Source organism: Artemia franciscana, chromosome 5, assembly GCF_032884065.1.
Source record: "Artemia franciscana chromosome 5, ASM3288406v1, whole genome shotgun sequence".
NCBI lineage: Eukaryota > Metazoa > Arthropoda > Branchiopoda > Anostraca > Artemiidae > Artemia > Artemia franciscana.
The window spans coordinates 17,942,985-17,967,993 of record NC_088867.1 but is presented as its reverse complement, the minus strand read 5'-3'; the positions used below and the strand labels follow the sequence as shown (position 1 = coordinate 17,967,993).

Below are 25,009 nucleotides of genomic sequence, written 5' to 3'. Positions count from 1 at the left end.
TTAGTTTTTTTTTAGTTTTTTACCTTTTTTTAGTTTTTTTTAGTTTTTTTAGTTTTTTTAGCTTTTTTAGTTTTTTTATTAGTTTTTATTTTTTTTGTAGTTTTTGCCTTTTTTTTATTTTTTTCAGTTTTTTTTAGTTATTAGATTTTTACCTTTTTTAGTTTTTTAGTTTTTTTTTCTTTTTAGTTTTTTTTGTAGTTTTTACCTTTTTTAGTTTTTTTCTTCTTTTGTATTAGTGTGAAATAATTCAGACGTCATATGCGAACAAACATGACGTCACCTGATCCATCCACAGATCCACACACAGACAACTTATTTTTATATATATAGATATAGCATATATTGTCGTTTCAAATAGTCTTATTTCACATTCATTTCCTTGATTTGTATCTAGGTCACATTTACATTAATAGAGAAATTTTGACATAGTGAAAAATTTTGAATAATTGTTTAGTTTTAATATAGATTGTGAATTGGTAACTTAAATACATGAGAGCCAGAACTAAGGTAGGATAAGCTTGTTTTGGTGTTACCTGGTTGTTTTACATTTGCTTGTTTCTTCATAGGCATATATTTTGGGGGTGATACCTAATACCATGGGGAATATATGGTAGGCACGCCACTTGCCTGGGTAGATAATTTAAAGTGCCGAAACCCTATAGGCAAGTGTGTATTCTCCTGATGAGCCCTTTTGTTGGGTTGTTGCCTCTGAATTATTTGTCTCTTTTTTTCTTCTTTTTTTTTGAATGTTTGGTAAATGACGACTTATACTTACTGACGACACGACTGCCTGTCCATGGATTATTCTTTACGGTTGATTGTGTATGGCTATGCTGTTTGACCTATGTGATTTTATGGATGAGTAGGGTTAAGGCCTCATTCAAGTGCTGATCTATATTAATCACTAATGTAGGAAAACAGTCTTCCTTTTCACCTCCTGCTTTTTTTTTCTTTTTTTTTATGTGTTTGTGCTGTTGCACTGGGGATTTCTCGTCTCATTATATATATATATATATATATATATATATATATATATATATATATATATATATATATATATTCATATAAGAATGAAACAATGCAAAGATTTCAGAAATAATGTCATAACTTATTTCTTCGTTATTATTTCTTATTTCTTCTACGTTGTTTAAAGTAACTTTATATGTTAGTTCTGGTGGAAACATACTGTTAAGCATAGCTTTTGGATTTTAGACTCTGATTTTTTTTTTTTTTTTATTGAATCACTGACTGACTGAGCCGTCCTGGCCGAGTGGGTTGGTGCGCTGGATTCGGGATCCCTTGTCTGAGAGGACGCGGGTTCGAATCCCAGTGTACCCAATTCTTCAGTTTTGGACGGGGGTCAGTGGCGTGACTCTGTAAGCTTAGCCAGAGTCGACCCAGCTCTAAATGGGTACCTGGAGAAATCTAGGGAAGGTAAACAGGAAGGGTTTGCGAAAGCACAGGATGGCTGGCCCCCAACCCCCCATTGTACTTCCTGGCTGAAGGGCCAAGAAACGGAGATCAGCACCGCCGGTACGGACTGTAAAGTCTAATACCGTATCCTTTACCTTTTTTTTTTTTTTACTGACTGACTGACTGATGTGTAACAAGTAAAAGTTAACTTCATAAGCAGCCTATAAAAATTATATTTTGTAAAAAGTATAAGCACATATTCTATTTCTTTGCTGTTTTATTGTTTAAAGTAACTTAAAATGCTGACTCTGGTGGGAAAATTCTGATAAGTATAGTTTTTGGATACTTGGACTGTTAAGTTTTATTTTGCTTTGGAATTGGCTATAAATGTGGATAGATAATCGTTTTCTATTTTTTTTTTTCTTTGTGCAAGCAACTTCCATTGTTATATAATTTATAGAATTATGTTGTAAATATGTTGCGATTGGCCAATCTTTTTTTAAAATGTAACTGTTATTGATTAACTCACCAATAATTCATACAAGAAAATACAATAAAATACTCTAACGTAAATACTAAAACCTAACGTAATACTATTTGATATGAAAATGGCTTGTTATTTAAATGGGAGAAACATGAGGTGGAAACTATGGCCCAAGTATTATGTTTTTCTTTTATGAAACATCTTCCTCTTTAGTAGAACAAATGTTAGAGAATCCTGTATTTGGAAAATAAATTTATTCCTTGTAATTATAAACTACCATAGATAGCTTCGTTAAAAAGCTCACTAACAGAAGTTACGTTTTCTTGAAATGCACTTTCTGCGCCTAGATGGGTAACCCAGAGGTAAATCGTTCCCATCCTTTAACGTAGAGTTATGCCTTACAAGTACATGCCGACCATTAAAGGCTGTCTGTTCCAAAGTTCGATCGCCTTTCTTCCGCTTTGCCAAATATTTACTCAGATAATTAGGAAATTTAAAAACGCTGATCCTCGAATCTTTTGCTAAATTTACGGCTAAACAAAAGTAAAAAATTCAGCCAACCTAGCATGATTTGTACCTGGTAATGCGACATTATTTTATTCTTTTATTTCTTCTTATTCTTTCTATTTGCTCGTGTATGTATTCGTTATGTATAAAAAATTTTTCATCGTTGCAACCGTTTTATCTATATTTATATATCTACATTCTCTATATTTATATTTAATAGTATTTATTATTGTTTATTTCCAATGTCTAATTTTCTCTTTTTACCCCTCTTATCGCTGATGGGACTGATAGTTGGAGGGTGGGGGTCGTACAAAAGGATTTACTAAAAACTTTTAAACACGCATTAAAAATGTGTTTATTTTTATTTATTTTTTTAAGTTTTCACGAGTTGGACAAATATTTCGGGGTGGGTTAGGCTCGTACCACGTCCCCTCCCCCTGGACACGGCCTTGATGTTAACCAATAAAGATAGATAAAATGAATTTGTCTGCTTTAAATAATTAATTTGAGGATATTCTCCTTCTTGCAGGCAAGTAACTGAAGACTTAAAGAGGATGTGAAGAGTGTACTGTGTGCGAACCTGCCCAGCTTTATTCTTTTTATTTTCAAATGTTTTTGTTTTGGTTTTGGAAAGTTTGAATTGGACAAAATGTAACTTGCCACTAACTTCCTGAAATTTATTGATTAATATTTAAAAGATATACTATAATTGTGTAAACATGCTTTCTCCAATGTTTATATTTCTATAGATTTTACAATTTAGAAGAACAATGTTAAATTTGTCATACTATAGACAGCGTTGGCTTTTAAGTTTCTGGTATTATGCCAGTATTCTTTTATTTTGAAAAACTGGTTTTGTTTTGCTTGCTACAAACCGGTTATATTTTTACTGAAAACGGTTTGTAAAATGCAATTAAAAGCTTGCTAGCATTGATAGTTGTTTTTATTATTGATGAAATCAATTAATTGCAGAAATGATATTAATATGTTTATTCTTCTTTTTAGTTTTTATTCTATTGATCTTCTTTAATTGGACTGGTGTTGGATTCTTTCTTATTGCTTACAAGCTGACATGGTAATTTTGATGTTACTAGGGATACAATGATCTTTTTTCAAAAAAAAAAAATAATTGAAAGTAGTAATTAAAATAAAAAGTGTATTTAGGAATTATTTTGTCTTCATTTTCCATTCTGTTTTCCTTTTTAAACTTCTTATTGTGCAGTATTATCTTCTGGCAGCTATTATTCTTTTGTTTATTGGTGCCTTCCAAAATGCATTCCTTCATTGGTTTGACTGTTTCTAATTCCTTCTGATGTGTACAATGTACTTTTATCTTGGATTAAAATACTTGCTTCCACTTTGTGTATTTTTTTTCTTTAATTACGAGGTAGTGAGTATGCCAAGGCTATGGGTATAATAAAATTGCAATATATACACCACCATATTATAGCCTAGGGGAAGTAAGCCTTGTACTAAAGCCAGGATTCTTCCATTTATCCTGAAAAATATTGTGCACCATGTGTATCCTCTCTCCTTTTCCTCCTCCCAATGATACTGCTTCTGTTCCGCAGATTTTCATTGCTTTGAATCCTATCAAACATTTGAAGTAAGATGTATGGAACCCTAGATAAAAATGTATGGTACACTAGATAAAATTCCTCAACCTAAGTTAGGTGGATTCTCTTCTCACGGTTTCTGTTGACACACCCGCCTGACATTTTTGTAACTTTTGAAAAAATTTTGGTAAGTTTGGGCCATACATGATGGCCCAAAAAGCAGTTTTTCTTAAATGACAGGTTTCCATTCTAAAAAGAAAAAAAAAGGGGAAAATGCCTTCTGTGATTCCCGTCTCAAGATCTCTTAAGTTTTGGTGGTTCTTTATAATAACTATTCCCATGAGGAAGGCAATAATTTTGCTTAGGACTAAGTAAGTAAGTAATTTTATTGCCCGTAAATTTACATGGAATTAAAACGGAATATAACAAAGAAAAAGAAGGAAAAGTCACACTAGGGAACATTACCAAACGTATTTACACATTAAAGCATTAGCAAAACTACTGGCACAGGATGGCTAGCCACGGGTACGCTCTTCCCTTAGCGTTTTTCAGGAAATTCTTGGCGACATGGTTAACACAGACTGATTGATCGGATACACCATAATTACGCATAATATAGGAGTTACTCTTCCTTGGTAAACGTCTCAGAAGGAACTTTACGAATCGAAAAAACGGAATTCTTACTTTTGCACATTGAGCGGACGACAGGTATTTCCAAAAAGGTGCTATATACAATACATGTGGAATGGTAACGGCATTACACAGCGACGCAAGATATTTATGGCAGAACCGATGTATGTTACCAATAATTGACCCGTACGCAATCCGGATTTTCACTTCTACGTGGCGCACAAGCAGCGTCCTGGTGGAGTGGAGGCTTCGACCGATTGGTATACCAAGGTAAGTAATACTCTCAGATCGTTTCAAAATTGAATCGCCCAAAGGGCAATTCTTCGTAGTGCAAACGTTTGCTAAGATCCGCAGCAGTGAAAATCTTTGTAACAGAAGCAGCATCCTTGGAAGGAGGAAAAGGAGAGAGGATAGACATGGTGCACAATGTTTTTCAACATAAACGAAAGTACTCCCCGTTTGCAGTGCTCCGCATTGAAAAAAAAGACGGCTGATTTTGACATATTAAGCGACAAACCTAGGTTATTGTATTCCCTATTCAACAAATCAAAATTCTTTGATAGTCGATCAGTGAACCCGTTCAAATTAAGGAAGTTGTCAGCATACGTCATCAACGTAACATCAATCCCTTTGAAACACAAGACGTAGTTACTCGGGCTTGTTTTGGCAGAACACTGTTGTTGTACAAACTCGGAGATACAACCGAACCTTGCCTAACTCCTTTGCGGAACGGTATAACAGCGGATTCGACCGGATTTTGGGGTATTTTGGTTTGCGCTCTAAGGCTATTGTACGTATAATATAATACTCTGACAATGCACAAATTTAGCCCTTCTTTATATTCTTCTAGAAGGATCTGCACGTGCACCGACGAGTCAAAAGGCGGGCTCACATCGAAAGAGCCAATAACTGGTGGATCACCCGTTGCCTCAGAATCAGACAACACAGCAGCAAGGGCGAACAGAGCATCAGCGCAATTGAGCCCTACCATAAAACCTAACGTGTGGTATGCATTTGGCATCAGTGTGTAACATTTGACAATGTAAGCATTTCTAGAAGCTTGCATAAAACTTGCGACACTGTAATTGGGCGATACGAGGAGCATATGATAGCTGGCTTCCTTTTTTTCAGGATTGGCGTAAATTGCCCTGTACAGAAAACATTGGGTACAAAACCGACTACGCATATGATCTGGTACAATAATGTACAAATGTGAGATCTTTTGTCTTTTGGGAGCACACGATACAAACTTTCAAGTGCACTTGGGATCAGCTAGGACCGAGGAGACGAGTCGTCAACTAGATTACAGTTGTAGTCTCCGACTATAATGCCTTCCAGTTTTGACAACATAGTAGTTTTGAGGCACTTTGCAAGAGCTCGCACTGCTCTGGAGAATCTCCTATCCGATTCTTCGTTGCTGCAGTTTGTAGGAAAGTAGACATTTACAATCACAAGGTTCCCAACCCTTATAACCATAAAGTTTTCAGCTGCATGAAGACTCTCGGGATTCACGGCAGAACTACATACGATTGCTAGTCCACCAGAAGGCCTCCCGCGTTGACGAGACTTGCCTGGTACAAAATTAAATGTGTGATTGTCGGAAAACTGGGGTTGGCTGAGGTTATCATTTGTCAGCAAATTTTCTTGGATGCACAGAATATCGTGCCGACATAGTTTTTCATTGACGGGGATTCTCTGAGACACAACTCCATTCATATTCCAAGACACAATCCTAGTATTCTGTTCTTTCATCGGAGCGTTTTTGCTTTCCGATTTTCTTTTTCATCTCAGGGCATTGGAATGACTGACATGTGTGTTTTGTCGACTTACATTTTGAACATTCAATTGGTTTCCTGCATGGGGTACTAGCTTTCGACGTATGGCCTTGGACACCGCAACGTGGACAAGTCTGGTGAGCAGAGCACGCTGCTGAAACGTGACCAAAATTTCTGGCCATTATAGCATCGTTTTGGGAGGTAAATAAATTCTTCAGACGGAAAACGTTCAAAATATAGTTTTGGTGGGATTTTCATAGCCAGATCTAGCTGATAACTGGAGGAAAAGTACAACTTATAGATTCGACTAGCACCAGGAGTTAAATTTCTGAAAGTTAAATGCTGAAAATTCTCAATGCCCCCTCAAGGCTGCATGAGTAAGCCTGCTAAAAGTTTTATGAATTTTATGAAAATAAAGAGTTAAAGGACTTAAAAAAAGAAACAATACACAAACTAAAAGGCAAGACAAACTCATGAACGTTTGAGAAACAATCTTCTCAATATTGGTCTTGTTTTGTAAGAAATCATTTGGATGTAAAGACTAGTAGCTTTAGTGGTTCTGGACTGAAAACTAAATATGCTAATCAAATTGGGATTGCAATCTTTTAAGTTTAAAAGGCAGATCCATTGGAATCATGAGAATGCGAGGAATAAGAAAAGCCTCACCCTAAAAGGCCCTGTCAAGATTGTTGTCTCTATTACGTTTCCCATTGTTGTTGTTTTTTTATGGCAAGTCGCGTGCCATTGCAAAGCTTTGGTGGTTTAATTTTTCGTAACAGTATTATTGGTACGCCTATTTTTAGTTGTAGTAAGTGTGGTGGAAACCCTGGAAGATCCTGCAAATTTAAAAACTCACCTGGATAGTTAACCACTTCATTTGGTTCCAGAACTTTGTCGACTGACTTGTAAATTACTGCCTGTTCTCGAATTTTGGTTAAAATAACATTGTTGATTTCGTATACGTCTTTATTCTTGGCTGCCAAAATTGCTCGTTCACTGAGACATTTATTATTTTTATAATTGGTTAGAATATTCGGAAATACCTTTTTAACCAATTCATTTTTGGATGTCACTAAATTACAGAATTTAGCAGGCAGTTGTATACGTCCTGAAATTGAGTCTACTGGGAGCTTTCCGTTTCCAATTGCCAGCAATTGATCTGAAAATATTTCACCAGAGTCATCGTTTTGCAATCGGACACGTATATTTATAGTTAGTTTTAATGTCTTTACGTGTGCCCATAAATTAGAATTTTTAGGTAAGAATTCATTTCGTCCTCAGGGGTTGATCTAGGTATTATAGGTAATGTTTGCTTGAAATCTCCCGCAAGCAATATTAATGTGCTGCCAAAGGGTTTCAAATTTCGTCGCAAATTTCGCAATGATTGCTCCAGAGCCTCGAGCGATTTTTTGTGTGCAATTGTGCACTCGTCCCAAATAATAAGTTTGCATTGCTGCAATACTTTACACATCCCAGATGATTTGGAAATATTGTACGTTGGTTTGTCTGTAGAATGCAAATTCAGAGGCAATTTCAAAGCGGAATGAGCAGTTGTTCCACCAGGCAGCAATGTTGCGGCTATTCTGGACGACGCAATTCTTAAGGCTATGTCATTTTTTGATCGAATTGATACCAGAATCAATTTTATCACAAACGTTTTACCAGTACCTTCTGGCGCATCCAAAAAGATGATTTCACCAACGTTGTTATCGACACAATGCATTATCTTATCATAAATGTCTTTTTGCTCAGACGTTTCCTTGGAAATATTATTTTGCACATACGACAATAGATCACTCGTGTTGTAACTTTGTTCGCGATGCAATTCTACACATGTCGAAATAGCAGCATTACGATTAGGTGAAGGCATTCCCAAATCTTGAAGAGGTTTGTTTGCCATACATAGGCACAAATCTTCAATAATAACTAAAGTGTAGTTATAAATTTCTGATGTCAATTAAAATGTCATATCTGACTTCTCTAACCGTATTCGATGGAGTATATTCTCGGCCATTTTCGATTTATATTTCTCCCATAACTCTGTAGGAGCTGAAGGAGAGCAAGATGTCAATATGCCACCGATTGTCCTTGAAGTAAAAGCTGCTGTATGTCGTCCCAAGATGGATTACATGTAAGTGTAATAAATAAATCTGGACGACCATAGAGACGAGCATACGCAATGGCATCTTGAGCATATTCATGCATATGACGCAGACTGCCAGCATATTACGAAGGTAAAATCGTTAATCTTCCAACGTTAGTGGTATTACTGTCATTTACAACTGCATCTCGCAAATGAATGTACTGTTCAGAGCGGAGCCTGGTCTGATTCAGACGGATAAATAGCAAACGTTCTGATTCAATCTTTGCATACATATCAACGATGTACTGATGAAACAATTGACAGCATTTGAAAATATAATTATCTTCATTCTGACGAATCATTAGTCTAAAAGAATAATAATTCATTGCGCTGCATTTCTTATCCATTTGTTTGTTAGTGGATGGATCTATCAATTTTCTATTAAAGTGATAGCCATCGGCTCTATCCCAAAAAATTATGGGATATTGTAGGGCATCGTAGCATCGATGAGTTTCAGCAGTTCTTACCAACTGAGCGTTTCGCTTATGAAGAATAATATCTCGAGGTAAAAGCTGATCACCGACCATAACGATTGCCACTTCGTCGATAGTTGGAGCATTGTATCTACGCACATGTTCACCAGTAGGCGTTTTGTCAGAGGAAATAACAATTTTATGCGTATCAGTAGACATCAAATCGATTGCTGTTTCGTATAGGCGCAATAAATCATTATTTTCGTGGAAAAGATGTTGCAACTGGGAAACGATAGTCCTTTCAACGTCGGGAGAAATTTCGCAACGTGCATGCAATTCAGAATTGCTATCACTGATGAAGTACGGTTGTAAAAATTTATGATTCTCACCTAAGAATTGTAGAAGGGACCCGGCTCTATGATATATTTGCCCTTTTACTTTGAAAGTAGGCATAAATTGATCTTGATTTTCGATTCATTTGGAAACATGAGTTATATTTTCTGATATTTAATAAAAAACGCTTAGATTCTGACGTATTACCAGTAAGCAAAGTCTTCAATGGCCCTGGTGGTGCAGCCAGTTGAGGAAGTTTAACTTTTCCTGAGGCGCAACATATTCCCATTGTTTCACCACTAAATTTTAAGGCCTTGCAATAGGGACAAATTTTAGACAGAGTTCCGATTTGAACACATCTACTCAAGCTATAATCATCGACTGGGCTGTATCTGAATGCCAGGCGATAATTTTTAGGTTGCTCTTGTGAATCCTCGGCGCGATTTCTTTTGGCATTATCTCTTTGAACCGCACGCCTGTTTTCACGTTGTTCTTGTGATTCCTTGGCATGATTTTCTTCAGTAATTTCTCTTTGAGCTGCAAGCCTGTTTTCACGTTGATCTTCTGATTCCTCGGTACGCTTTCTTTTGGCATTATCTCTTTGATCTGCAAACAAGAGCACCGTTTTCACGGTGCTCTTGTGATTTCTCGGCACGCTTTCTTTTGCTATTTTCTCTTTAAGCCACAAGCCAGTTTTTACGTTGCTCTTGTGATATTTATATATATACTAGCTGTTGGGGTGGCGCTTCGCGCCACCCCAACACCTAGTTGGAGGGGGCGCTTCGTACCCCCAAGCACAACTACAACGGGGACGCCAGGGGGCATAGGGGGATATATAAATGACGACGGGAACACAGGGAATGTCACTAAATTACAGAATTCAGCAGGCAGTTGTATACGTCCTGAATTTGAGTCTACTGGGAGCTTTCCTTTTCCAATTGCCAGCAATTGATCTGAAAATATTACACCAGAGTGTAATAACTTATTACACTGTAAAAACTTGCGAATATACAACATTCTTGGCTTTCCCATTGTCTGTGCATATACAAAGCCTTATGTACTAATAACGATGTCATGTGCAAACGCTCTTTTTACAAACAAACAAACATGCATACACACAACTCGTTTTTATATAGATATGTAGACTCTGCATGACTCAGCAGTCATGTAAAAAAAAACTAAAAAGAAAAAAGAAAAAAACTAAAAAATCTAAAAAAAGGTAAAAAAACAAAAAAAAACTAAAAAGAAAAAAGGGGAAAAACACAAAAATTTATTTCATCATATACCAATTCAAAAACGAATGTATATACAGACCGGGACACCGGGACACAAATGACGACCGGGACACAGGGAATATAAATGACGACCGGGACACACGGACTCAACTGCAACGGGGACGCTGGGGACACAGGGGGATATATAAATGACGACGGGGACACAGGGAATGTTCGATTAGCAATCACCATCAACAAAGCTCCTAGGTCCGAGAGGTTACAGGTTCGACCCCTAGCTAGGTAAAAACTACAAAAAAAAAAATAAAAAGAAAAAAAAGCTAAAAAATTAATGAAAAAAACTAAAAAAGCTATAAAACTAAAAAACAAAAAAAGAAAAAAAAAAGAAAAAAGGAAAAAAACTGAAAAATAAAGGAGAAAAACAAAGTTAAAAAAAAAATAAAATAAAAAAAACTAAAAAGGTAAAAACTACAAAAAAAAAACTAAAAAAAAAACTAAAAAAAAAAGGTAAAAACCACAAATAAAACTAAAAAGAAAAAAAAGGAAAAACAGAAAAATTTATTTCATCATATACCAATTCAAAAACGAATGTATTTACAGACCGGGACACAACTGACGACTGGGACAAAGGGAATATAAATAACGACCGGGACACAGGGACACAACTACAACAGGGAAACCGGGGGGCACAGGGGGATATATAAATGACGACGGGAACACAGGGAATGTTCGATTAGCAATCATTTATATGCACAGACAATGGGACAGCGAAGAATATTATATATTCGCAAGTTTTATGTAGTTAAAAACATATATATATATATATATATATATATATATATATATATATATATATATATATATATATATATATATATATATATATATATATATATATATGAATTATTTGTCTATATTATTTTTTCTATTGTTCGGTAAATGACGACTTATACTTATTGACGACATGACTGCCTGTCCATGGATTATTCTTTATGGTTGATTGTGTGTGGCTATGCTGTTTGACCTATGTGATTGTATGGATGAGTAGGGTTAAGGCCTCATTCAAGTGCTGGTCTATATTAATCACTAATTTAGGAACACAGTCTTCCTTATCTCCTTCTGTCTCTTTTTTTTTTTTTTTTTTTTTTTTTTTTTTTTTTTTTTTTTTTTTTTTTTTTTTTTGTGTGTGTTTGTGCTGTAGCATTGGTGATTTCTCTTTTCATGATATATATATATATATATATATATATATATATATATATATATATATATATATATATATATATATATATATATATATATATACTAGCTGTTGGGGTGGCGCTTCGCGCCCTCCAAGCCCCACCGTGCGCTTAAGTCGTTACGCACCATATTAGTTACGAGCCATTGTAATTGTGTCCCTGTGTACCACCTATGAATATAGTTAGATTTATATGTGTGTTTTGAACTATGTAAAACTTGCGAATATACAACATTCTTGGCTTTCCCATTGTCTGTGCATATACAAAGCCTTATGTAATTATAATGACGTCATATGCAAGCGCTCTTTTTACAAACAAACAAACATGCATAGAAACAACTCGTTTTTATATAGATAGATAGATAGATATATACAATACACATTAACTGCGTAAAACTTGCGAATATACAACATTCTTTGCTGTCCAATTGTCGCTGTATATAAATAGATTGTCAGGTTTACCGACCCTCGAACATGCAACGTACAATTGTCCATGGAAAAAACAATCAGTATTAAGATCTATACCACATTTTTCTAATGAGTGACCTTGATCTTTGTTGATGGTGATTGCAAATGCTAATCAAATTGGGATTTGCAATCTTTTAAATTGAAAAGGCAGATCCGTTGGAATCATGGGAATGCGAGAAATAAAAACAGCCTCACCCTCAATAGGCCCTGTCAAGATTGTGGCCACTATTGCGTTTTCATTGTTTTTTTACGGCAAGTCGCGTGCCATTGCAAAGCTTTGGTGGGTTGATATTTCTTAACAGTATTATTGGTACGCCTATTTTTTTTAGTTGTAGCACGTGTGGTGGAAACCCTGAAAGATCCATGGAATTTAAAAATTCAGATGGATAATTAACCGCCTCATTTGGTTCCAAAACTGTGTCGACTGACTTGTAAAGGACTGCCTGGTCTCGAATCTTGGTCAAAACAATATTGTTGATTTTGTGGACGTCTATATTATTTGGTGCAAGAATCGCTCTTTCACTTAGCCATTTATTATTTTTATAATTGTTTAGAATATTCGGAAATACTTTTTCAAACAATTCATTTTTGGACGTCACTAAATTACAGAATTCAGCAGGTAGTTGTATACGTCCTGAAATTGAGTCTACTGGGTATTTTCCGTTTCCAATTGCCAGCAATTGATCTGAAAATGTTTGACCAGAGTCATCGTTTTGCAATTGAACACGCATATTTGTAGTTAATTTTAATGTTTTTACGTGTGCCCATAAATTAGAATTTTTCAGGCAAGTATTAATTTTGTCTGCAGGGGTTGATCCCTGTGTACCACCTGTGAATATAGTTAGATTTATATATGTGTTTTGAACGACGTAAAACTTGCGAATATACAACATTATTGGCTTTCCCGTTGTCTGTGCCTATAAAAAGCCTTATGTACTTATAATGACGTCATATGCAAACGCTCTTTTTACAAACAAACAAACATGCATACACACAACTCGGTTTTATATAGATGGATAGATAGATAGATAAAATACAAATTAACTGCGTAAAACTTGCGAATATACAACATTCTTTGCTGTCCAATTGTCGCTGCACATAAATAGATTGTCATGTTTACCGACCCTCTAACATGCAACGTACAATTGTCCATGGGAAAAACAATCAGTATTAAGATCTATACCACATTTTTCTAATGATTGACCTTGAGCTTTGTTGATGGTGATTGCAAATGCTAATCGAATGTGCCCTTGAGCTTTGTTGATGGTGATTGCTAATTGAACATTCCCTGTGTCCCGGTGGTAATTTATATATCCCCCTGTGCCCTCAGTGTCCCCGTTGTAGTTGTGTCCCTGTGTCCCGGTCGTCATTTATATTCCCTGTGTCCCGGTCGTTATTTGTGTCCCAGTATTTAATTTCTCTTTTAGTGTCCCGTTCGTCATTTATATTCGCTGTTTCGTGGTAGTCCTTTGTGTCCCGGTGTCCCGGTCTGTAATTTCGTCAGTCGACAAATATGAAGTCAGTCGACAAAAAACTTCATGACGGAATAATGCTCAATCCTCATAATGACGTCAGTCGACAAACATGACATCAGTCAGCACACAAATATGACGTCAGTCAACAGACATACAACTTATTTTTATATATATAGATATAAATATAGTTTCTGTTTCAGTTTTTCTTTTTTTTAGTTTTGCAGCTTTTTTGGTTTTTTAGCTTTTTTTCTTTTTAGTTTTTTACCTTTTTATGGCACTTGGTATTAACCAAGTGACATATAGCAATCGCAAATTCTGTCGGTCTGTCGGTCAATGTTCATTCTAACATTGACAGTAGGAAAAAAAGTATCTGTTTTAAGGTTTTCGAATTACTTTAATCTATTGTCAAAATATTATGAAATATTTATGCAATTCCCAGTTTTTACATTTTTAGTTTCAGTTTTCTTTTTCTTCTTTATTTTTCAGACGTAAATACATATCGCCGAACCTTTGTTTTTTTAAGTAAAATCTGGTAGGCATTGATAACCTTATCCAAGTCAAAATCCCAAACCCAATCATCATCGCTATCATTTTCAGTTTTAATACGTTTTGACTCTCGCTGTCCAGGTTGATCTTCTTCTAATTGCGTGGTTTTGCTTACTTTAGCTGCAAGCCTTTTGGCATTAACTCTCTGAGCAGCTTCCTCGGCTGTTTCTTCTGTTGTAGGATTTGGTAACATTCTATATTTTTCAATGTTTTTCAATTTGTCAGTGTTCATTCTAACATAGACTGTTAGAAAAAATTTTAAGTGCCAAGCGTGCTAACACTCAACAATTTATAATAAACCTCAAAATTATAAATATTTGTTATAAGGTTTTCGAATTAATTTAATCTATTGTCAAAAAATTTATAGAAATATTTATGCAATTCCCAGTTTCTTCATTTTTAGTTTCAGTTTGCTTTTCAGTTTAGTTTCATTTTTATATATAGATAAGATATAATCTGGCGTAACGGACAGACAGCTTATTTTTATATATCTTCTATCTTCTTCTATATATATAAAAATAAGCTGTCTGTGGATGTGTCTGTCTGTCTGTCTGTCGAGTGGCGTCATGTCATCATGTCGTCATGTTGTCATGAAGTTAGTTGTCGTCATGTTTGTTATGACGATGACGTCATTAAAAGTATTTAAGAAAATCGTTCAAAGACAAATTTTTAATTGTAAGAAGATCGTGGACGGAAAAATATTTAATCGTAAAATGACTGAAGAACCTACAAGGGCAACAGACACACAACTTTCGAGTTACGTCATGTCAACATGTCGTCATATCATCGTGTCGTAATGAAGTTAGTTGTCGTCATGTTCGTTATGACGATGAGGTCATTAAAAGTATTTAAGAAAATCGTTCTTAGACAAATTCTTAATTGTAAGAAGATCGTGGACGGAAAAATTTTTAATTGTAAAATGAAAGAAGAGCCTACAATGGCAACAGACACACAACTTATTATATATATATATATATATATATATAGACTAGCTGTTGGGGTGGCGCTTCGCGCCACCCCAAGCCCCCCTGCGCGCGTAAGTCGTTACGCGCCACATTAGTTACGCGCCATTGTAGCGGTGTCCCTGTGTCCCACCTGTGAATAGAGATAGATATAAATATATATTTTTAACTACGTAAAACAAGCGAATATACAACATTCTTCGCTGTCCCATTGTCTGTGCATATAAATAGCATTTATATTTATATGTCTGTGCATATACAAAGCCTTATGTACTAATAATGACGTCATATACAAACGCTCTTTTTACAAACAAACAAACATGCATACGAACCTTTGTTTTTTAACTTAAATCTGGTAGGCATTGATGACCTTATCCAAGTCAAAATCCCAAACCCAATCATCATCGCTATCATTTTCGTTTTGATATGTTTTGACTCTCGCTTTCCAGGTGGATTTTCATCTAACTGCGCGGTTTTGCGTTCTTTGGCCGCAAGCCTGTTTTCTTGCTGTTCTTGTGATTCCTCGGCACGCTTTCTTTTCTTACTTTCTCTATCAGCTGCAAGCCTGTTTTCTTGCTGTTCTTGTGATTCCTCGGCACGCTTTCTTTTCTTACTTTCTCTATCAGCAGCAAGTTTTTTGGCATAGACTCTTTGAGCAGCTTCCTCGGCTGTTGCCACTTTGAAGAACAGTTGTGTTCTTCAGTCATTTTACAATTAAACATTTTTCCGTGAACGCATGTCTTAAATACCATTAATGACGTCACCGTCATAGCAAAAATTACGACAACTAACTTCATGACGTCAGTCGACACAGAAACATGACGTCACCTGACAGACAGACACAAAGACAGACAACTTATTTTTATATATATAGATATATATATATTTATATATATACATATATACATATATATATATATATATATATATATATATATATATATATATATATATATATATATATATATATATATATATATATATATATATATATATATATATATATATATATATATATATATATGTTTTTAACTACGTAAAACTATCGAATATACAACATCCTTCGCTGTCCCATTGTCTGTACATATAAATATATTGTCAGGTTTACCGACTCTTGAACATGCAACATATAATTGTCCATGGGAAAAACAATCCGTATTCAGATCTATACCTCATTATTCTAATGATTGCCCTTGAGCTTTGTTGATGGTGATTGCTAATCAAACATTCCTTGTGTCCCCAAGCCCCCCCCCTCCGCATGCGTAAGTCGTCACGCGCCATATTAGCTACGCGACTTTGTAGTTGTGTCCCTGATTCCCACCTGTGAATATAGATAGATAAAATAACGCTTTACCAACTCAGCTTCTTCGGCTTGAATACATTCGTTTTTGAATTTGTATATGATGAAATAATTCAGACGTCATATACGGACAGACAGACAGACACACAAAGAAACAACTTATTTTTTCTTAAATACTTATAATGACGTCATATACTAAGCATCGTCATAACAAACATGACGACAACTAATTTCATGACGACATACAGCTCAATCCTCATAATGACGTCAGGCGACAGACAGACAAGCAACTTAAATACTTATAATGACGTCATATACTAAGCATCGTCATAACAAACATGACGATAACTAATTTCATGACGACATACAGCTCAATCCTTATAATGAAGAGCCTACAATGGCAACAGACACACAACTTATTTATATATATATATATATATACTAGCTGTTGGGGTGGCGCTTCGCGCCACCCCAACACCTAGTTGGTGGGGGCGCTTCGCGCCCCCCCCAAGCCCCCCCGCGCGCGTAAGTCGTTACGCGCCATAATAGTTACGCGCCATTGTAGTTGTGTCCCTATGTCCCACCTGTGAATATAGATAGATATATATATATGGTTTTAACTACGTAAAACTTGCGAATATACAACATTCTTTGCTGTCCCATTGTCTTTGCATATAAATAGATTGTCAGGTTTACCGACTCTTGAACATGCAACATATAATGGTCCATGGGAAAACAATCTGTATTCAGATCTATACCTCATGATTCTAATGATTGCCCTTGAGCTTTGTTGATGGTGATTGCTAATCGACCATTCCCTGTCCCGGTGTCCCGGTCGTCATTTAAATCCCCCTGTTTCCCCCGGTGTCCCCGTTGTAGTTGTGTCCCTGTGTCCCGGTCGTCATTTATATTCCCTGTGTCCCGGTCGTCATTTGTATCCCGGTGTCCCGGTCTGTATATACATTCGTTTTTTAGTTTATTTTTTCTCCTTTATTTTTTTCCTTTTTTTTCTTTTTTAGCTTATTTAGATTTTTAGATTTTTTAGTTTTTTTATTAGTTTTTAGTTTTTTTTTCTTTTTAGTTTTTTTGTCCCGGTCGTCATTTATATCCCCCTGTTTCCCCCGGTGTCCCCGTTGTAGTTGTGTCCCTGTGTCCCGGTCGTCATTTATATTCCCTGTGTCCCGGTCGTCATTTGTATCCCGGTGTACCGGTCTGTATATACATTCGTTTTTTAGTTTTGTTTTTCTCCTTTATTTTTTTCCTTTTTTTTTCTTTTTTAGTTTATTTAGATTTTTAGATTTTTTAGTTTTTTTATTAGTTTTTAGTTTTTTTTTCTTTTTAGTTTTTTTGTAGTTTTTACCTTCTTTTTAGTTTTGTTAATTTTTTTTTTTTACTTGTGTCCTGGTCGTCATTTATACTCCCTGTGTCCCGGTGCTTTGTTGATTGCTAATCGAACATTCCTTTTGTCCTGGTCGCTTTCTCTTTGAGTGTCGTCATTTATTTTTTTCTTTTTTAGTTCTTTTAGTTTTTACCTTTTTAAGTTTTTTTTAGTTTTTAGTTTTTTTAGTTTTTTACCTTTTTTTTAGTTTTTTTAGTTTTTTAGCTTTTTTATTTTTTTTATTAGTTTTTAGTTTTTTTGTAGTTTTTGCCTTTTTTTTAGTTTTTTTAGTTTTTTAGCTTTTTTATTAGTTTTTAGTTTTTTTTGTAGTTTTTGCCTTTTTTAGTTTTTTTAGTTTTTTAGCTTTTTTATTTTTTTTATTAGTTTTTAGTTTTTTTTGTAGTTTTTGCCTTTTTTTAGTTTTTTCAGTTTTGACGTCACCTGATCCAGTTTTTTCAGGTGACGTCACCTGATCCACGATCCACAGATCCACAGACAACTTATTTTTATATATATAGATAGTTTTTTTTTTTTACTTATGTCCTGGTCGTCATTTATACTCCCTGTGTCCCGGTGCTTTGTTGATTGCTAATCGAACATTCCTTTTGTCCTGGTCGCTTTCTCTTTGAGTGTCGTCATTTATTAGTTTTTTCCTTTTTTTTTTAGTTTTTTATTGGTTTTTACCTTTATTTTAGCTTATTTTTCAGTTTTTTCCTTTTTTTTAGTTTTTTTTTATTTTTTATTTTTTTTAGTTTTTTACCTTTTTTTAGTTTTTTTAGTTTTTTTAGTTTTTTAGCTTTTTTACTTTTTTTATTAGTTTTTAGTTTTTTTTTGTAGTTTTTGCCTTTTTTTAGTTTTTTCAGTTTTTTTTTTTAGTTTTTTATTGGTTTTTACCTTTATAGTTTTTTTAGTTTTTTAGCTTTTTTATTTTTTTTATTAGTTTTTAGTTTTTTTTGTAGTTTTTGCCTTTTTTTAGTTTTTTCAGTTTTGACGTCACCTGATCCAGTTTTTTCAGGTGACGTCACCTGACACATCCATCCATCCATCCACAGACAACTTATTTTTATATATATAGATATATATATATATATATATATATATATATATATATATATATATATATATATATATATATATATATATATATATATATATATATATATATGATTGCCTGAATATTTTAGAATTAGTTTTGTTTTTTGTTAGTTTCCTGCTATTCAACGCGTGACTTCAACTCGTCACGAATTAGTAAAAATTAGAAGATTTCTACTTGGAATAATTATGTTGAAAGTTCTCAAAGAGCTGCTCAAAAAGTCTATGCCAAAAAACTTGCGGCTGATAGAGAAAGTAAGAAAAGAAAGCGTGCCGAGGAATCTCAAGAACAGCAAGAAAACAGGCTTGCGGGTGATAGAGAAAGTAAGAGAAGAAAGCGTGCCGAGGAATCACAAGAACAGCAAGAAAACAGGCTTGCGGATGATAGAGAAAGTAAGAAAAGAAAGCGTGACGAGGAACCACAACAACAGTGTGAAAATAGGCTTGCGGCTGATAGAGAAAATAAGAAAAGAAAGCGTACCGAAGAATCACAAGAACAGCAAGGAAACAGGCTTGAGGCTGATAGAGAAAGAAAGAACAGAAAGCGTGCCGAGGAACTAACAGAGCAACGCGAAACTAGACTTGCTGCTAAAAGAGAAAGTGAAAAAAGAAGGCATGTGGAGGAACTACCAGAGCAACATGAAACCAGACTTGCTGCTAAAAGAGAAAGTGAAAAAAGAAGGCGTGCCGAGGAATCACAAGAACATCAAGAAATCAGGCTTGCTGCTGATAGAGAAAGTAAGAAAAGAAAGCGTGCTGAGGAATCAGAGCAAACTTAAAGTTATCGCCTGACATTCAGGTGAGCCCCTTTTTACTTTTTTTACTTTTTTTTTCAATTTTTAGTTTTTATTTTCTTTTCTAGTTTTTTCTTTTTTTAGTTCCTTCTTTGTTTTCCTTTTTTTTAGTTTCTTTTTTAGTTTCTTACCTTTTTTCAGTCTTTTTTCTTTAGTTTTAATTTATTTTGTAATAATGCTAAAGCCAGGATTCGAACTCCAAAGCCAGGTACCTCTACCAGCCTAACACTCTACGAACTGAGCTACTTCGGCTTGTATACATTCGTTTTCAAATTGGTATGATGAAATAAATTCATCAAATATAGACGGCAGACAAAGCCTTATACACTTCTAATGACGTCAACTTATAATGAAGTCATATACAAACATACAAAATATATACATGACGTCATAATGCTCAATCCTTATAATGAGGTCAGCCCACGAACAAACTTACAACTTATTTTTATATATATACTAGCTGTTGGGGTGGCGCTTCGCGCCACCCCAACACCTAGTTGGTGGGGCGCTTCGCGCCCCCCAGAACCCCCCCGCGCGCGTAAGTCGTTACGCGCCATATTAGTTACGCGCCATTGTAGTTGTGTCCCTGTGTCCCACCTGTGAATAGAGATAGATATAAATATATGTTTTTGACTACCTAAAACATGCGAATATACAACATTCTTCGCTGTCCCATTGTCTGTGCATATAAATAGATTGTCAGGTTTACTGACTCTTGAACATGCAACATATAATTGTCCATGGTAAAAACAATCCGTATTCAGATCTATACCTCATTATTCTAATGATGTGTCCCTGTGTCCCGGTCATCATTTATATTCCCTGCGTCCCGGTCGTCATTTGTGTCCGGTGTCCCAGTTTGTAATTTCTCTTTGAGTGTCCCGGTCGTCATTTATATTCCCTGTGTCCCGGTCGTCATTTGTGTCCCGGTGTCCCGGTCTGTAATTTCTATTCGAACAATCCCTGTGTCCTGGTCGTCATTTATATATCCCGCCTGTGCCCCCGGCGTCCCCGTTGTAGTGGTGTCCCTGTGTCCCGGTCGTCATTTATATTCCCTGTGTCCCGGTCGTGATTTGTGGCCGGGTGTCCCAGTCTGTAGTTTCTCTTTGAGGTTCCCGGTCGTCACTTATATTCCCTCTGTCTCGGTCGTCATTTGTGTCCCGGTCTGTAATTTCTCTTTGAGTGTTTTTTCTTTTTTGTTTTTTTTTAGTTTTTTACCTTTTTTCTTTTTTCAGTTTTCTTTTTCTTCTTTATTTTTCAGCGTCACTATGAAGTACATATCGACGAACCTTTGTTTTTTTAACTTAAATCTGGTAGGCATTGATTACCTTATCCAAGTCAAAATCCCAAACCCAATCATCATCGCTATCATTTTCAGTTTTGATATGTTTTGACTCTCGCTGTCCAGGTGGATTTTCATCTAACTGCGCGGTTTTGCGTTCTTTAGCTGCAAGCCTGTTTTCTTGCTGTTCTTGTGATTCCCTGGCACACTTTCTTTTCTTACTTTCTGTATCAGCTGCAAGCCTGTTTTCTTGCTGTTCTTGTGATTCCTCGGAACGCTTTCTTTTCTTACTTTCTCTATCAGCAGCAAGTTTTTTGGCATAAACTCTTTGAGCAGCTTCCTCGGCTGTTGCCATTGTAGGTTCTTCAGTCATTTTACAATTAAACATTTTTCCGTGAACAAATGTCTTAAATACCGTTAATGACATCACCGTCAAAGCAAAAATGACGACAACTAATTTCATGACGTCAGCCGACACAGAAACATGACGTCACCTGATTCACAGCCAGACATACAACTTATTTTTATATATATATAGATATATATATAGATATTTAGTTGTTTTAGTTTTTATCTTTTTTTCTTTTTAACTTTTTATTTATTTCTTTCTTATTTTTAGTTTTTTCTCCTTTTTCTTGTAGTTTTTTTCTTGTATAGTATTTTTGTTTTTTTTAGTTTTTCTTTCTTTTTTTTTCTTTTTTTCCAAGCCAGTCGACACAGTTTTGGAACCAAATGAGGCGGTTAATTATCCATCTGAATTTTTAAATTCTATGGATCTTTCAGGGTTTCCACCACACGTGCTACAACTAAAAATAGGCGTACCAATAATACTGTTAAGAAATATCAACATACCAAAGCTTTGCAATGGCACGCGACTTGCCGTACAAAAAAAAAACAATGGAAAACGTAAAAGAGGCCACAATCTTGACAGGCCTTTTAAGGGCGAGGCTGTTCTTATTCCTCACATTCCCGTGATTCCAACGGATCTGCCTTTTCAATTTAAAAGATTGCAATTCCCAATTCGATTAGCATTTGCAATCACCATCAAGAAAGCTCAAGGTCATTCATTACAAAAATGTGGTATTGATCTTAATACTGATTGTTTTTCCCATGGACAATTGTACATTGCATGTTCGAGGGTCGGTAAACCTGACAATCTATTTATATGCAGCGACAATTGGACAGCGAAGAATGTTGTATATTCGCAAGTTTTACGCAGTTAATTTGTATTGTATCTATCTATCAATCTATCTATATAAAAACGAGTTGTGTCTATGCATGTTTGTTTGTTTGTAAAAAGAGCGTTTGCACATGTCGTCGTTATTAGTACATAAGGCTTTGTATATGCACAGACAATGGGAAAGCCAAGAATGTTGTATATTCGCAAGTTTTACGTAGTTCAAAACACATATATAAATCTATCTATATTCATAGATGGTACACAGGGACACAACTACAATGGCGCGTAACTAATATGGCGCGTAACAACTTACGCGCGCGGGGAGGATTGGGGGGAGTGAAGCGTCCCAACCAACTAGGTGTAGGGGTGTTTACCCAACTAGGTGTTAGCTAATATATATATATATATATATATATATATATATATATATATATATATATATATATATATATATATATATATATATATAATATATATATATATATATATATATATATATATATATATATATATATATATATATATATATATATATATACAGATCTTTATATATATATCTATATATATAAAATTAAGTTGTGTGTCTTTCTGTCGACTGACGTCGTGTTTATCCACATATGACGTCTGAATTATTTCATCATATACCAATTCAAAAACGAATGTATTCAAGCCGAATTAGCTGAGTTGGTAAGGCGTTATGTTCCAGATTCTAGGTTCAAGAGGTTCTAGGTTCGAACCTTGGCTTTAGCCGGTCTGGGTACACTCACAAAAGCAGGAAAAGAAAGAAGCATTCATGTTGATTGGGGTGAATGGTGTAGAGTCTTCCTATCAGGGTATCTTTGAAGATGGTAGGTTGGCCGTCGACTGACTTACCCTGTTTTCGGAGTTCAAATGATTTATTTTTAGTATTCCACGTGTATTACTAAGGCACTTCAGAATAAAGCAGTTTTTTTGCAAAAGAATCATTTTGACATTACGAAAAGAAAGCAGTTCAAGTTGTATCTTGGGGATTCAGGGCTCTTTGTTGCACGTTAATATCAGAAAATAAATACGTTGCCCGTTCTTTAGATGTACTGCTAAGTGAACAACAGCCGGACTTCGTTCATGTATCGGAAACGAAAGAATTCGCCAAACAGCTTCATTACTGCTTATGTATCTTCCAGCCTGATATTGTATAGTTTCATCGATATCACTGATTTCGGACTGCAAGCCACAAACTGCCATGTTGCTGCCTTTGTTGACGTATTTACATATGTATTTGATTGATTTTACGGAGTTACAGTATTCAACGATTATGTTTGTATTAAATGTTTTTGATATTAAAGGTGAATATGGAGCAACCCACTGGTTATCTAATTCGATGATGGTACTGTTATGCTTATTTATTATTGCTGTTTTACCGCCATCTTCAGTAGATCTTCTTCTATATAATGGGTATCAATCATTGCCGGTAATTTTGTTGGGTAGTACAAGTCGAGGATATTGCTTTGTGGACCTTCTTTTGGCCATGTATGGTGATTTTTCATTCAGTGCACCGCAAGGTCCATGTATCATATTTTTTACCACAATATCATACAAGCCCTTATCGACATTTTTATCAGGTATAATCACAACGTCAATTTCATTAGAAGTAATTTTATCATGTAGCCAGATTTGTATATGTGCGTGTGGCATTCCTCGTTTTTGCCATTCCACTGAGTAAATCCAACATCGCACAGACCCAAACACTTTAAGTTTTACAATGTAGTTTATCAGTGATTTCAACTTTTGCCGGAAGACAGGGGCCGTAATGTCATGTCTATGAACCACCGATTGTCCTTGAATAAAAAGTTGCTGTATCTCGTCCCAAGATGGATTACATGTAAATGTAATAAATAAATCTGGATGACCATTACGCAATACGAGCATAAGCAATGGCATCTTGAGCATATATGCATATAACGTGAACTGCCAGCACATGACGAAGGTAAAATTTTTAATCTTCCAACGTTAGTGGTATTACCGTAATTTACAGCTGCATCTCGCAAATAAATGTATTGTTCAGAGCGGAGCTTGGTCTGATTCAGAGGGATAAATAGCAAACATTCTGATTCAATCTTTGCATACATATCACCGATGTATCGATGAAACAATTGACGGCATTTTAAAATATAATTATCTTCATTCTGATGAATCATTAGTCTATAAGAATAACAATTCATTGCACTGCATTTCTTATCTATTTGTTTGTTAATTGATGGATCTATCAATTTATTATTAAAGAAGGGCTAAATTTGTGCATTTTCAGAGTATTATATTATACATACAACAACCTTAGAGCGCAAACCAAAATATCCCCAAATCTGGTCGAATCCGCTGTTATACCGTTCCGCAAAGGAGTCAGGCAAGGTACGGTTGTATCTCCAAGTTTGTACAACAACAGTGCCCTGCCGAAACAAGCCCGAGTAGCTATGTCTTGTGTTTCAAAGGGATTGATGTTACGTTGATGACGTATGCTGACGACTTCTTCAATTTGAACAGGTCCACTGATCGACTATCAAAGAATTTTGATTTGTTGAATAGGGAATACAATAAAGTAGGTTTGTCCCTTAATAAGCAAACCCAATTGATAACAATAATTTTTAATAAGCTTTAAACTTTTGGTTTTCCTTTTTAAGGTTTAAGCCAGTTTAGGAAACTTAACTTTTCCTGAGGGGCAACACATTCCCATTGTTTCACCATTAAATTTCAAGGCCTTGCAATAAGGAAAAATTTCAGACATAGTTCCGATTTGAACATCTCGATTCAAGCTATAATCCTCGGAAGG

At 35.2% G+C, this 25,009-nt stretch overlaps 1 protein-coding gene across 1 annotated transcript in view; it reads left to right on the top strand.

Moving 5' to 3' along the window:
* LOC136027044 (lethal(2) giant larvae protein-like) overlaps positions 1-3,761 on the top strand; it is a 275,839-nt gene extending 272,078 nt beyond the window's left edge. Inside the window, exon 22 of the mRNA XM_065703968.1 lies at positions 2,934-3,761. Within this exon, the coding sequence (XP_065560040.1) occupies positions 2,934-2,941 (8 nt within the window). The 3' untranslated portion in view covers positions 2,942-3,761. The remainder of the gene's footprint in view (positions 1-2,933) is intronic.
* The last annotated feature ends 21,248 nt before the right edge of the window (positions 3,762-25,009 follow it).